The sequence below is a fragment of the Triturus cristatus genome, chromosome 7 (genome assembly GCF_964204655.1).
Source record: "Triturus cristatus chromosome 7, aTriCri1.1, whole genome shotgun sequence".
NCBI classification, from domain to species: domain Eukaryota; kingdom Metazoa; phylum Chordata; class Amphibia; order Caudata; family Salamandridae; genus Triturus; species Triturus cristatus.
Genome location: NC_140590.1, coordinates 1334530052 through 1334545803, shown reverse-complemented (window position 1 = coordinate 1334545803; position 15752 = coordinate 1334530052). Strand labels below are relative to the sequence as shown.

General features: G+C 44.2%; 1 protein-coding gene across 2 annotated transcripts in view; it reads right to left on the bottom strand.

Moving 5' to 3' along the window:
- Window positions 1–15752, bottom strand: part of LOC146811985 (uncharacterized) — a 562758-nt gene that overhangs the window by 86335 nt on the left and 460671 nt on the right. For both annotated transcript variants that reach the window (XM_085614545.1, XM_085614544.1), the window contains exon 15: window positions 10701–10745. In XM_085614545.1, the coding sequence (XP_085470671.1) occupies window positions 10701–10745 (45 nt within the window). The remainder of the gene's footprint in view (window positions 1–10700; window positions 10746–15752) is intronic.

The following is a 15752-nucleotide window of genomic DNA, read 5'->3' as shown; positions in this document are numbered from 1 at the left end:
CGGTAGGGTTGAGTAGTTTGCTTCCCGCTATAGTCTAAACCCATACTAATACCACTTGCACAGCTATGCTACAGCGGGCAGTATCCTACAGTGCCCACAGCACATCACTTTACAGCAATCAGCCCACGACTTAGGCTCACGGTTTGATCCCTGAGTCTTCAGACCGGTAGGAGTGAGTAGTTTGCTTCCCACTCCCGCTATAGTCTAAACGTATACTAACACCACTTGCACAGCTATGCTACAGAGGCCAGTATGCTACAGAGCCCAGAGCACATCAGTTCACAGCAATCAGCTCACGATTTCATCCCCAAGTGTACCGGCACCTCACCTCCGCATCATCTCACTTTGGGCAAAACAGCACTTTCACACCGGTAGGGGTAAATACTTCGCTTCACACTCCCTGTATAGCACACCCTAACCACCCCACAGAGCTCACAGCGCTCCTACCCTCCTCTTTCCTACTCTTTTCGCCCTTTTTTCCCCTTACTCACAACAGAATCACAAAATGGCTGCCAACATTTCCTAGTTGCAACCGCTCGCACCCAATAAGCAGCAAGCTCGTGCTCGTAATGCCTCAGCCAATCAGATGGCAGAATTCCCAACTATCGATATCTGTAAATTTCGATATTTCTCCAAAACGACTGAACGGATTTACACCAAATAAACAGAAGCATGCTTTCTAGACCAAGACCCTTCTCCCAGCCAAAGTTTGGGTAATTCCGTTCACCTGTTCGACCTGTAGCCTTGTCTAAAGTTTCCTATGGAAATTAACATGGAGGAAAGACGTTTTGGGACCCCCCCTTTTTTCTCGGCCCCCCTTGACGAATCACCCCCAAACTTTCAACATAGGAGCTGATATGAACAAAGAATTCAAATCAAATCAAATCAAATCAAATATCTTTATTCGGATATTTACAAATAACCATAAAAGATGCACATCATCGAGTCAACATACTTTTGTTAAAAACCACAATCAAATATACATAATACCCTAAAATCATCAATACGTAAAATCCCAAAATGCGAGATCATAAAAAGCAGGACAATTAGGTGCTAAGGTTCATTTGTCGGCAACCTTGTGCCTATTAATGATTGTCTGTATCTGAGAGGATACTTTTATATTTGTATTAACAAGGGAGCAATCCTAGTAGTTAGTCCTCTCCTCTGGTGTTTCTTAATCTAACTGCCAGTCGCAAAAAGTGCACAGTGCTAAATAATACAAATGGGTCAGCAGAGAGTTTGAGAAACAAGAGGGCCACTTTAGCCTGTCTGATTTCCGCGCGTTTCAAGATGTTTTTTAGAAACCGCTTCCTGGGAAGGTCGTAAAATGGGCATATGAGAACGAAGTGGATGGTGTCTTGCGGAGATCGTTGATCGCAGCCGCAACACCCTTTTTTGCTAACGTCACTCGTGTAACCAGCTGGAACTGATAAAATATGGTGCAGGAGGTTTAATCTGAATCTTGTTATCAGGAATCTGTCATGTCTGTTATGTATATTGGACAGGTAAAATTCCATCCCGCACAATTTTTTGTAAGCTGTTGTTCTCTTACGGTAGATTTCCGCCCTTCCCTTTCCTCTCTAACGTTAGCTGAATATCGTGAGAAGTCTGCCTTTATGGCCCCCTTGTCTCTCTTTCCTATTGTGGAGGGGTCATCAAAAAGATTAGCATGGCCCAAACTAGTTAGTGTGTCCTTTACATATTTGAGCCAGGGTATTTGCAGCCCCTTGTCCCCCTTCAAACAGTCCTCCAAGATTTGTCTGCTAAGGCTTGCCTCAGGGTTTATCCAGATTTTGATCCAACAGATGATGGGTTTGAGGCATGCCCTATCGCTAATATAGGGGATACCCAGCTCTTCGTGGACTATGAAAGAGGGAATGCTTTGAGGGACTTGCAAAAGTCTCCTCAGGAACTTATCTTCCTCAATCTGAATTTTTCTCCCATTTGTAAAGCCCCACACCTCACTTCCATACAGGGTTTTGGCGCAGCAGACAAGACTATATAAATGTACAATTTCATTGGGTGACCAACGACCCAGTCTGCGTGCATAATTCATAATTGACCCCTTGGCACCAAGTTGTTGGGTACATTTATGACTTACAAGGGGTTTAAAATTTAAGTCTTTGTCAAAAACCATACCCAGGTAGTTAAAATATTTCACCTTCTCCAGTTTGTGTGTGCCTATGGTGAAAACACAATTCTTGTGTGGGGTTTTTCCTACTTCCATAATGAAAGATTTTGTGAGGTTAGGGACTAAATCAAGGTCTGCCATAAAACTGACAAATCCCCCGATAAGGGCCTGCAGGCTCCTGCCAGTGCGCGCCAGGAGGACCGCGTCATCTGCGTAAAGGAGGACGGGTATTCCTCTCTTCCCTATGCTGGGACAATCTGCCTCCAGGGCTCCGAGCGCCTTGTCTAGCCCGTTGATATAAAGCGTAAATAGGAAGGGTGCCAGGACACATCCTTGTCTCACCCCGCCCTTACACTGAAATTCCTCAGTGACGTCGCCCTCATTTGTATACCTGACCCGTGCCGTAGTATTTTGGTGAAGCATACGCAGAGCGTGGATCAAACCAGGGTCCACGCCCATGGCACTCAGGATTTCCCACAGCCTTCTTCTGTTCACACAGTCGAAGGCCGCTGAGAGATCCATGAATGCCAGATAAACTGTCCCCTCCCTGGCCACAGTATACTTTGCCACCAGATGGTAAAGGTTAAGGCATTGGTCAGTTGTGGAGCTCCCTTTTTGGAAGCCATACTGTACGTCAGTAATAATATTGTTTTCGTCAGCCCATATCATTAGACGATTTAGAATGACTCTTCCCAAGACTTTCGCCGTTACATCTATTAGGGATATTGGGCGATAACATTGAGGGTCATTTTTATTACCCTTCTTAAATATGGGCACAATGACGGCCGTAGACCATGATCTCGGCATGCCCACCTCCATAGCTGTGTTATAAACCCTAGTTAAAATGGGGGCCCAAAGATCTGTCTGGCTTTTAAATAAATCAGGAGGTATCCCATCTGGCCCTGGCGCCTTCCTCACTACTAGGCCTTCTATGCCCAGTTGAACCTTGTCCACCATAATGGGTGTCCAGTCACTAATGGGGCAACCATTTACTGGTGTTAACTGCGCCTCCGGTGCCCCACGATTATACAATCTGGAGAAGTGTGCCTCCCACGCCTCTGGTAAAATATCGGAGGCCAATTGTGGTTTATCTAGGGGTTGGAAACAAGGGGCGTTTATTACCCTCCAGAAACTGCTCATGTCTTTAAGCTCGGCAGCCTCCCTCAGAGAAACCCATGCTTCATTTTGTAGGGCTATTTTCCGTGACTTGGTCGCCTTTTTGTAGCTACTCCTGCAAGCGGCTATCTCACCTTTGTCCTTGGGGACCTTGGTTAATGCCAACTTCAGGTCCCTGTGGGCCTTTGAGCAGTTCTTATCGAACCACCTGGGACAAAAGTCACCCTTAGGCTTGGGTTTACTTCTTAAGAGACTATCGATATGCTGAGCAGTGCCTTCAAATGCTTCAATTAAGTCCGTTCTCTCTATCTTGGGATCTAAACACCTCCAGATATGATTCTCGGCATTGTCGAGGAGAGCTCTGTGGAGTTCATCGCCATCAATGTTGCTCCATTTGATTCTTCTCCCCTGGTCCCTGGCTTTATATTCACCCACAGTAAATACTTCAGCCCCCTTGGTACCAAGTATGTCCGCTAGTGATAAAACCAGGGGGTTATGATCGCTGAACACGCTTGGTATTATCTCAAAATGGGCTACCCTACTTTCAAACACGGTGGATATAAAAAAATAATCTATAATTGAATCCCTTCCTCTCCCCTTAAAGGAAGGGATCAATGAGTTAGGTGTCCCATTCCTGATCATGTCCATCATGTGGGTTAAAGCAAACTTGCCGAGAATTCTACTTAGTGCCAGGCCCTCACTGGAGTGTTCCGGATGCCAACCACTAGTAGTGGGACAGGCATCCCACATCCCATCTTCCCATTTCAAGTATGGGCACTGATGGCAATTAAAATCCCCCATAAGAATTAATTGGGTGCCTGCATCCCTTGAATCATTTAAACTAGTCAACCTCTCTTCCAGTTCAACCAAGTTTAGCATGGATTGTCCTGCATTGTAAAAATTTATAAGAATGATCTTTATACCCTTGATTATGAGTCTCACTCCCTGGAGGCAACTTGAATCCCATTCTAGATCTACCCACCTCCCATTCAGTGCCAGTGCCACGTACAGAATTAGCCCTCCCATGGCACGGCCCATAGTTGATTTCCTGGCTGCAACAAAGAATGACTTGTAACCTTCAATAAATGAGGCATTGTTACTTATTTCCCATGTCTCCTGGAGGCAAATAACATGGTATTTTCTAATAAAATCTAGCCAGTCCGAATTATGAATTTTAGATGCCAAACCAGCAATATTCCAGGAGATCAACCTCAAATCGTTATGGTCTGGGTCTTGTCCTTTTGAAGCACCGGGCAAGTTCCTTGGGGTGGTGCCCCTAAATAGACAATTGGCATGAGGTCTCTTGGATCCAACTTCTCTACCCAACATGCCTACATCACCAACTGCTACATCTGGGTCGGGGGCCCCCAAAACCAAATCAGGTACCATTAAGGGAGGCAATTCTACATGGTTACTAAAGGTATCTATGTCTGTCTCATGCTCCCCGTTCCCTGGTGTCGTCAGTCAATCTTGCTCATCCAGGGGAGATAGACTTGAAAGGGGGGCAAATCTATTCGATTGAGAGCCGTGAGCCTCCTCCCTTCTTCTAAGTACTGCCCCTGACCCCAGCCAACTAGTACCCTTGGGCGGATCTCTATTTCTATAAAAGAAATGCAGAGGTAACATCCTAATACAGGACCCAGGGACTCCTCCCTCATATCGATTGTCCAACAAATCTCTGACTAGCTCTGGATACCTGAAGTTAACTATCACACAGTCGCCCGCAAATTTTTTCGCGGACTTTCCAATCCAAGCTACCCTCCTAGCCATAAGGATATGCCTGTGCTGCAAACTTCTATCAGGCGTGTTATTGAGTAACCAGTGTGAGGCTTTGTTAATCAGAGCATTGGTTGTTTCCTCTCTATCGTTGTTCAGACCCGGCACTCCTACTAAAACAATCGAATAGGGGCTAGAGGCAGGGGGCAAATCCAGAGTCTGGAGGCCTGGGGTGCTTTGAACACAAGCATTCGCAGTGTTTTTTTCCCTGATGGCTTGCTCGCTTGGTCCCCAACAGGCCTCATTAGATTCGGGAGGGAGTTGTGTGGAGCCCTGGGCCATGCCACCAAGGGTTCTGTTGCTTGTATTCCTGTAGTCCGGGGGTACTTGCCTATGGGCTCTAAGATCAGGGTCGGGATTAGTTACAGACTTAATCCCACTATCCTCCACTGCTGACTCATTCTCCTTCCTCAGTGGAATAACCCCATTGTGCTGCTCACTAACTAAATTTACCAGCCCACTTATCTTCTCCACTAGATTTAAAACTATGTTCAGGACTGGGTCTAGGTGTTGGGCTAAAAGCTGTTCCATTTTTTCCCCAAATGCTGTGGTGATATCCTGCAGCTCCCCCGCCCTGTTTATATTTTGACAGCCTGGGCATGCTATATTCTCATTGTTTGTGTTCCCTCTTTTGCTAGGAGTGATTCGCCCTCTGCGGCCAGACTTGCTGGGAAGATTAGCAGCACACCTTCCACCACTCTCTGGTTGCCCTGCCGCAAGTTGAGATCTTTTAGAACGTGTGATAACTTCGCTAATGGGTAGTTGTATAGGGTGTAAGTTAGGCATTAGTGATTGTGCACTGGTTGCCCCCCTAGGTACTCCTCCCCCTATGATGTTACTATCATTAGCCAAGTCAATGTTGGTGCTAGCGGGCTTAGGGCTGCCTATATTAGTGTGGTCAGTTGTTAGTTGACCTAATGAGTCTGAGCCCCCCCCGAGAGCTATTATCTATCACTATCGGACAAAGAATTAGTTTGGAACATTTCATGAAGATTCATCAAACGACGCCAAAGTTATAAGCAAAACAAAAAATGCTCTTCCTATAGAAACTTTGTCCTAACTATAACTACCTGCTGGCGATCGCCAGTAGGTAATATATATATATATATAATTTTTCCCCTAGCTATGCCTGCCTCCACATGGGATACTGGGAGGAAATGTTTTTGCATAAGGAACATGCTGCATATCTCAATGAGAAAGTAGTTGTTTGGCTGCGTTTCATAGATGACCTCTTTGTCATATGGAACGGATCGTTGGAGGAGGCACATGATTTTATTAAGATTTTAAATGTCAACAACCTGAATCTCAACTTCACGGCAACTTGCAGCCAAATCAGTGTCACATTTCTTGACACTGAAGTTTACATACAGGCAGGCAAACTCGAAACTAGGTTATTCCGTAAATTGACTGCTGGCAACTCGACACTGCATGCATCTAGCTCTCATCCACCTCACCTCATTAGAAGTATACCCTATGGGGAGATGCTGCGTTTAAAACGTATATGCAGCAATGAAAAGGAGCTAGAAACAGCACAATTATTGAGTAAGCAGAGATTCAGGGAAAGAGGATACTCCATAAGTGTAATTGACAGTGCCATTGCGAGATCCAACTCACTTAACCGAGATGATCTGCTTAAAATCACTAGCAATGCTATCAGTACTACCTCGTTGTGATTAGTCAAGGGAAAAAGGCCATTGGTTCTGCTGACTCTTTCAGATTTATCATGGGGTTTAGCAACCAACAAACAGAAATACGCAAAATCATCAACAAAAATTGGCCCACTATACGGAGTGATCCAATCATTGGCCCACTACTCCCACAAAGGGCCCTTGTCACATACAGTAGGGCACCTACCATGAGAGAAGCATTGGTGGACACTAACCCTGAGACTATCAGCAAAACATCTTGGCTACAACTTAACAGTGGGTTCTACAGGTGTAAAACCTGTAAAGCCTGTGTTCATGGCACCAATACCAAAGACTACACAGATCCTTTCAATAACAAGCAATATAAGATCAACAAGGTACTAACATGTAAGACGGAATATGCAATCTATGTTCTAACCTGCCCGTGCAACCTCTGTTATATAGGCAGTACTAAGCTTGCAGCACATAAGCGTGTCTTACAACATTTGCGAGCTATCTCAAACCAAGACAACACCTACCCCGTGGCTAGACATTTCAAGGAATTCCACAAAAGTGACATTAAAGGGTTGAGCTACTTTGTTATTGATTCCATTGATCCTAGCAGAAGGGGTGGGGATCGTGAGGCCAAGCTACGTAGACTTGAAACACGCTACATTCTACAACTCAACACCAAGACACCTTCTGGCTTAAATATTACTGAGGATCTGCATACATGTTTAGGCTAATATGACCAGGATTAGGGAGTACCTTGACAATCAGCTTAATTGCTAAGTACCAACATTGCCATCCTCTTAATAATGATGTTATAGGCCATATTCATGCTTAGTGTTATTATCCTGTGTATTTTATGTATTAACTTTATGGATTTTGATACAGATGTTCATTTGGCAAATTTTAGCTTCTTTTAGTCATTTGTCTTAAATTATTTAATTGTTTTATCTTACAATTATTTATTTAGTATTTTTACTATTTATTATGACAAGTAGTACTGTATTAGTGATATTTTGCGTATTTGCACATCTGTATTTCTATATTTTCCATTCAACACTTTGCTTGTGATGATAGCCATACCCTATAGTTGGGGCTTACCTTTGTCATTCATACCTCCCCATATTAACACGATCCAATTCAGCCATTCAACCTATGTTGTTCATACTGCAGTGCAACCACCATTCTGTTCGCAAGTAATGGATGGCACATAATTGATTCAGCAATAATTATTACCTGTTCTTTTCCTGAAGTACTGGACACAATTGTGTCTTTTAACTGTTTTCTTCTCTTGATATTCTAACTTTTTAAACACTCTCACACCGCACTTTAGTAATGCACTTTTTTATTCTTATCTTCATTTTTTACTCCTTTAATGGGGACATCATTTTCATACTTGGTTTTATCATCAAGGACTCATAGTTATTATGACGATTTTACCTAATATTTTGTATGAAATATGAGCGGCAGGCTGTTTTATTAGTCTTATTGGTGAAGTTTTATTTAAATCTTTATTAATAATTTTGCCTCAATGAGCCCATGCATTTACGCCGATATTTTCTGTTATGTTACATTTTACCATGGTTTTATGTACAACGTTAACATATTTTTTCTAGCTCAGGCATTTACGCCGCTACCACCTGCATGTTTCAATTACATTTCATTATGGTTTTATATCTTCTATATTTTCTATTGATTTTACCAAGTGGTTGAGTATGTACTTTTAAAAGCTTTGTACTTTACTTGCCTTTTATGTCTATGATGAGTCCAACCCATGTGACTACCCCATGTGATGTTACACGTACACAGCACTAGCACTTTAAATTTGTAGCTCTGTGAGCTTAACGCTGTCATGTGATCAAGGCTCTTGGAGAGCCGAAACGTTATGGCCGACGCTCTGGGCAAATAAAGAAAATTGCACCTTATACTGGTTCGTGTACCAACTTCTTGAAGCGTCAACACGAGTTTCGAGTCTGGTGGAGCTGGTAGATCTGATATATATATATATATATATATATATATATATATATATATATATATATACACACACACACACACATATACATATATATTTATTTGTTATATTACTATATCATTTTCAAAAATAAAATTATTTGTCTAATAGATTTTTAACTATATATATGTGTGTGTGTTCAACTTTTTAAAACAAGTTTTATTGTTGTTTTGTTTACATAAACATCAAATCTATTTTATTTTGATTAAATTAATGTTACTATTTAATATATTTATTATTCACATTTATATATATTCAAAAAACAATATTTAATACAACAATATAAATGACAACAATACTTTTTTCCCATATTTTTGCACTTACCATTATAAGTGTAGGATGACGATATTTTTGACAACGAAAATTTTGTCATGATATTTTGGTATGGCAACATCTTCAGAGGCGATATTTGTCGGTGAACCCCTCACTTAGGCCCTCTTTAAGTTTCAATATCCCCTCACATTTAGCGGCCGATTATGATGCAGCCCGCAGAGGTTCCGACCATCGGTCAGAGCTTTCAAGGCCGCATCATAATAGGCCGCTCGGTTTACTTTCCGACCACCTAATTATGATCTAGGCGGTCGGAAAGTAAACAGGCCGGTTATTCAGGCTGGCTTCTGACAGGCTCCGGGAGCCTGTCAGCCAGTTGGAAACCAGCCAGTAATCTCAAGAGCACGCCTTTACGCCCTTGAGATTACTATGCACGGTTTCCAGCATGGTTTTCATGCCGGCCTGTCCAACATGGAAACCATATCGAAAAGAGTGTTTGGGGGCCCACAGCAGGGCCCCCTTGTGTGCGTGGCCTACAGCCTGTTGTTCCCTGCACCCCGAAGGAATTCCGCCCAAAATCGAAATCGGCCACTTAGTAGTACGTTTTCTCCATTTTCTAGCCACTGCAATTGTACCTCCCAAATTGACTTACAAACAAAATGTATCTGGGTGTAAGTAGATCTCTGCACACATAGCAGAGACCTCTGTATTAAAAGGTAGGAGAGAAGGCCTTCAGCCATAGGTTGGTGAATAGCATATTGAACTCAGCCCAACATCGAAATCGGCCCCTTAGTAGTACGCTTTCTCCATTTTTTAGCCACTGCCATTGTCCCTCCCAAATTGACTTAGAAACAAAATGTATCTGGGTGTAGGTAGATCTCTGCACACATAGCAGAGACCTCTGCATTAAAAGGTAGGAGAGGAGAAGGCCTTCAGCCATAGGTTGGTGAATAGCATATTGAACTATGAGAGTAGTAATGCTGTAGTACTTAGTTTACATGTTTCAAAACTCAGTTTGTGAATAGCCCCTGATGTGTCACTTCACAAGTTGGCTAAACGGTGACATGATATGAAAGCATGCTTTGTTTAAACTTAAGCCTTACAAACTAATTACAGCTGTTTTCAGCCACTACATAACCAATAAAGCTATTGTATCATATTGGAGCTTGTGATTTTCAGCTAATACAAATATATGTGCAAGAAAATATTTTGACTGGAATACAAAGCTGTGACCTACAGGTTGGGGTTAGCGTTCTACAGCAGGTACATTAACCCTTTAAGCAATATTATTTTGATTCTCACAATAAAATGCTTACATATTACATGCGGATCTATGCAACAGGTGCATTAACCACCTAAATTACTGGTTGAGTAACATACCCTGGGACTTGCTGGGTAAACATAGCTAGGTGAATTAAATGCCTTAAATTCCTGATCTGTCTGAAAGTGTGGTTTGTTAGTGACCATTAAATGGCAAGTACAGCACTATCATTAGTTTTATCTTGTCAATTTATTTGTATAAAGTGTTTTTAAAAATAATGCATAGGTACTGACAGACTCATGGCTGGCTGGTAACATGACTCCCTCCTTAACCCTACGCCCTCACTGCCATCGGCACTTTCACCCAATATTTGGGTTCCGTGATTTATTTTTCTATTTCCAGTACCGTGTAGATTGTTTGCTGAAAGCGCTCCCTGAAGTGGCAGCCAGGCCGCATGTTGCACTTTATAAGATCACCTAACAAGAAACCTTTACTTACATGCTTTGAACTCATCCAGAGTGGCGACGTTCTCATAGGAGTGATCTTAAACAAAAAACATAGACATTGGAAGAGAGTACGTTAATATTTGTCGCATTTATTTGTGAGATAAACCAACACCAAAGAAAGTATGGTTGAATGTTATACAATATAGCCGAATGCAAAAGATCATGCAAATAAACAATTACATAGAAACAACACAAAGAGATTTATAGTCATATGCAAAAAGTAGTTCTGGAGGTGCAATGAAAGGATGAATGGCGCTCCACAATTGTAGAGGCGGGAATGTCCATTATTTCTTAGACAACAGTCGAAAATGCGTTTTCCTTAATTTGATATTCTTAACAGTAGATGTATCTGCCTACAGGCTTTTATGCCCAGGCTAGAATATATTATTAGCATACTAAGAAACCCTAAAATGAACCCTGAGATGTCCGGCATTAAGTGCTGTTGGTTGCCTGTATTGCAAAGACCAGTGAAAGTGTAAACTACGGACATGGGGCAGATTGAGTCAGGGGTGTAGGCGCTGCATGGGGAAGGTGAGACTGGAGGAACTGGTCCAAATGGCGTTAAAGGAAAACCAGCTACTAGACTGAAATAGCTAATTGCCCTTCCCACAAGTGATGTGCCTTCGTATTTTGCTGAGACCAACAATTCAGGCTAGGCAAGGCAATTATCAGTTGTTAATGCTATCATCTGAGGTCAATATTGCATATAAAGGGCATAATGTTAGTGATGACTTAACACGGTAATAACTTAATAATTAATAACGTATTACAATCAAGAAAATGGAAGTCAGAAAAACCAGCTACCAGCTAGCTCCCTCGTCATCTCAGTCTCTTTTACGCTCCAACTGTCGTTTGACTGATGGAACGTTCAAGGAGAAAAGGCCAGCGTGTGGCGTAGTAAACAAAACATTCCAGCACGTCCAACCCCTTTATTTGAGAATAAAATAGGGAATGACAAAATATATGAAGCAGCTAACGAAATGATGAATACATATTTTATTCATATGGTACCAGTGGCTGTGCCCTTAAGGATGGAATTAAAACATTTTTTAATCAATGTATGCATTATATATAATGCGGACATTACCCAAAGGTGCTAGAATGCTTTACAATTAATAAAGAACATCACAAACGGTCAAAGGTTAGGAAATTGCTGATGCTTGCATAAGTAACAGAGCTTCAAACGTTCCCTTTACTGCTTTACAACTGTTCACTTAACAATAAACAGATATAGTTTCATGAGATCCAAAATTACAAGAAAGCAGATCATTAAGGCACAGAATTACAACTGATTGAATAAATAGATAGTATAAGATATAGCAGTGAACAGGTTGTCGACTGGTGCTAAGTTCCGGAAGGATCTAATATGATGGAGGCAGCACGGTAACTCTGATTGCTATGGTCAAAAGCTACGCCATATAGGTGAGATAGCATAAACGCCGAAAGAGGTAGCTATGAAGTCATTAGCTAAAATGTTTTTAAAAGGGAAGAGCTTTCAGCTCCATTTTGAAGATCACCAGTGAGGTGGTGGTGCGTAGATTTAGGGGTAAAAAGTTTAATATTCTGGCTGCAATTCCCAAGAAGGATTGTACCATGAGACGTTCCTTTTTAGAGGTCAAAGTATCTAGCAGCAGCGCTTCTGCATTACGCAATGGTGTCGTGCCTCCAGAAAGCTTGAGATTTTCCATTGGGGGGGCGTGCCCAGGAACATGGTCGGCTAGAAGGTACAGCCAGAGCCCTGGCAGCCCACATGGAATCCTGTACATGATCCTGACCTTCAAATCGCCTTAAGCCCCCCCCAAGAGCGGTGTTGCTACCTCTCCACACGGAGCGGGCACCTAATGGATTAAATCAATACACCCAGGGAAGTATGGAGGAACGAAAACGAGGAGGGCGTGGGTCAGCGAGAAGCTGCCCAAAATCGCCGATCGAGAAGACTGACCTGCAGTGCCCGTCCCGGGTCAGAGGGAGGGAAGGTGAGGTTGGGTCATCTGTAGCGATTCGCAGCCGGAGAGGAGCCCACCTGGTGGCAAAGAGGGCGTTGAATGGGGCGAGTGGCCAATACTGCGGATGACTGGCTTGAAAATCCGGGCCCACGCACAGGTGAGAGGGACTGAGTGGGGCCGAATAGATCGGGCAGCCCCCGGCCCGAGACGGGCAAAGACTGTAACCCCAAGGGGTTGGCTACCGAGTGTCTGTTGGGTGGTGCTGCGATGGCATGAGAGGGGCCGGAAGAAAAGGCTGGCTGGGAGTAGGAGACTCGATTGGCACCTGACCTCCTGAGGCGGATTAATCCGGACCCTCGCGCAGGTGAGAGGGACTGTGCCGGGCAGAGTGAGTCGGATGAGCTCCCCCCCCGGCCTCCATGGGATGGAGGTGAGGGGCTGGGGTCAAGACAACACTCCCCCGCCCGACTCCCCCCTGTTGACACATCAGTACACGCGGCGTGCCGCCTAGGGCCGCGCGTTTGAGATTCCGGGGCATAGAGAGAAGGCCTCTCTGCACAGCAGCGTTAGGTGCAGAGAATGGAGGAAAAGTCACCCGGAGGCAGGGTAGGACCTGTCTGGGTGAGTGGACAGCCAACGCTTGAGGACACAGGCCACGAGGCCCAGACCCACGTAAAGGAGAAAGAGACTGGGACTTAAGAGAACCACCCCAGTTCCCCCACCCTCCCCTCGTATCCAAGTGAAGTCCTGAACATAATAAAGAGGGAGAAGAGAGATTCCTCCCTTGAATAACGGAATAAATGGCCAGTTGCCGAAATACCAAGTGGGGGGGAGACTGAATGTTGCGATCTTTCTGGGATCCCACACTGGCTCATCACATAGGGCTGCTGCAAATGGCTGCAAACAAATAAGTGACCCTGAGAAGGGGGGAAAAGCTGGGGTAGCCTACCAGCTAAGTGGACAGCAGCCAACTGCAGACAAAAGAAACCACCTTACTGTGCCCTCCCTACGCGGAACAAGACATCCTACCAGCAAAATAGAAATAGAGGGATGCTGAACTCAAGCACCAAAAAGAATCCAGTTACGGCAACCCAATTATGGATACCTTTCGCTCAAAACATAAAATACCCACCAATGGTCATCAAAAGCAAGATTAAGAGAGAGAGTGAGGTGGAAAAGCAGTAGGAGATATTGGTGAAAGCCCATACCCCATACAAATTAATGATGGCGAGAGACGAAGATCCAAAAACCTCCAAACAAGGCTAGATGAACAAATACACTAAAGTGTTGACTCCACTGTCGGAGACATAGGAAAAACCTCAGGAACCACCAGATAACACAGCCCTCTTCCAGGTGATCCCAAGAGGCCATTGAGGGGAAAATGGCGGAGTTACGCCAAGATATGCGTAACATTTCGGAAAGAGTGGCCCAGGCAGAGGCTTGTATCTCGGAAGTGGAAGATGTGTTGCAGAATTTAAAAACCGATGTCTCCAACCAAATGGCGGCTATGAGAGAGGTGACATGGAGGCTGGATGATGCTGGAGAAACAATCTCCGCTTCATAGAATTTCCTGAGGGAACAGAGAGCTCGATCCCTGGAGCCTTCTTGCAGTAGTGAAGCTAAGGGCCCTACAACTTCAACACATGCTACACTTCCCTGGCAAACTGAAGGTCATATTCAAGGGCAAGTTTCACTTCTTCTAGACTCCAGAAGAAGCACGGGACTGGATTGAAGAGCGTCCCTTCTCAAGGTTGGTGACAGGAGCTTCTGGTGCGGTACATAGAGACACCCCGAAAAGATCGGAGCCCAAGCGACAAAGGGAAAAAAGGAAAAAAGGAGACGTCTTCCAATAGGACTGCGCCGGACCCACATGGGCACACCTCTGAAGGGAAACCCGCGCACACTGGAGAAGGGGCGGATATCTGACTCTGAAGGAGACTTGACACAAGCTAAAGCTAGTAAATTAGGCTCTGACCAATGAATCAGTCCCCACTCTGAACTCTCAGACAAGGAATACCTTGCCGACACAGACAGCGATCACCCACTCCTTAAAATTAATCACCTGAAAAAAACAGACACCGAACCTGAACCCAGAGACGCTCCATCAACGACCTGGCAAGGTCAGCGAGGAAGGCTGAGATATGGGCTTAGCCGCAAGAAGAACAATAGTAGCCGGCTGAGAAGCCCCCCCGGACAACAGTAGACTTGGTCTTACTGGGCGGACTGATCAGTTCAAAGTTCATATCCTTTTACCTGTATGAGTGAAAGAATAGAGTAGATAGGGGAAGGGGTGGGAATGCAGACCTCTCAGGCTACACCTATGCCAGGTTGTCCTGTTGACAGTTCGAGGGATTGGTGTGGGAAGTGAGCGAGAATGGGGTTGGGGGGACAAGTTCAGGGATCTAGGAATCACAGATAGATTAGCAGTTAAGTTTTTTCTTTCATTTCACAGAGTCACAGGTAGAGACAAGAGAGAATAGACAGGTAAACAAGAGCCCTCCCAAACTAATAGGGAGAAAGAGATTCCAACACAAAAAGGGTGAGGGAGGATTCACAGCGTTGATGTGGAATGTCAACGGACTAGGGAATAAGGTTAAGAGAGGGCTAGTCACAAGATATCTTAAGAGACACAGACCCGACATCATCTTCCTGCAGGAGACTCATATAATGGGTACACACTGTGCTTTTTTTGGGTAGGGGGACATACACCATGGTTGCACATGCGGGCTTTTACTCTGGAGCCTGGGGAGTGGTGCTGTTAATTAAGAAAACACCTCCCTTCCATGCGACAAAGACCTGGAACGACGCCAATGGGATCTTTGTGGCTGTTCAAGGCACAGGGGGGCGGCAGGAGCTGACACTCATTGGTGTTTATGCTCTGTCTCAACTATAGAGCCAGACATTAGACGCTGTTGCTAAAATATTATTAGAATACGGCCCTCTACACACATAATTGATGCTGATTTTAATGATGTGAGCGACCACTGACTAGACCGCACGCAAATAGGTACCGTAACCCGCATACCCACCCCATTGGCTGAGTTTGAAAACTAACTGGGGCTCACGGACCTTTGGCGTCGTCACCACCCAATGCCCCA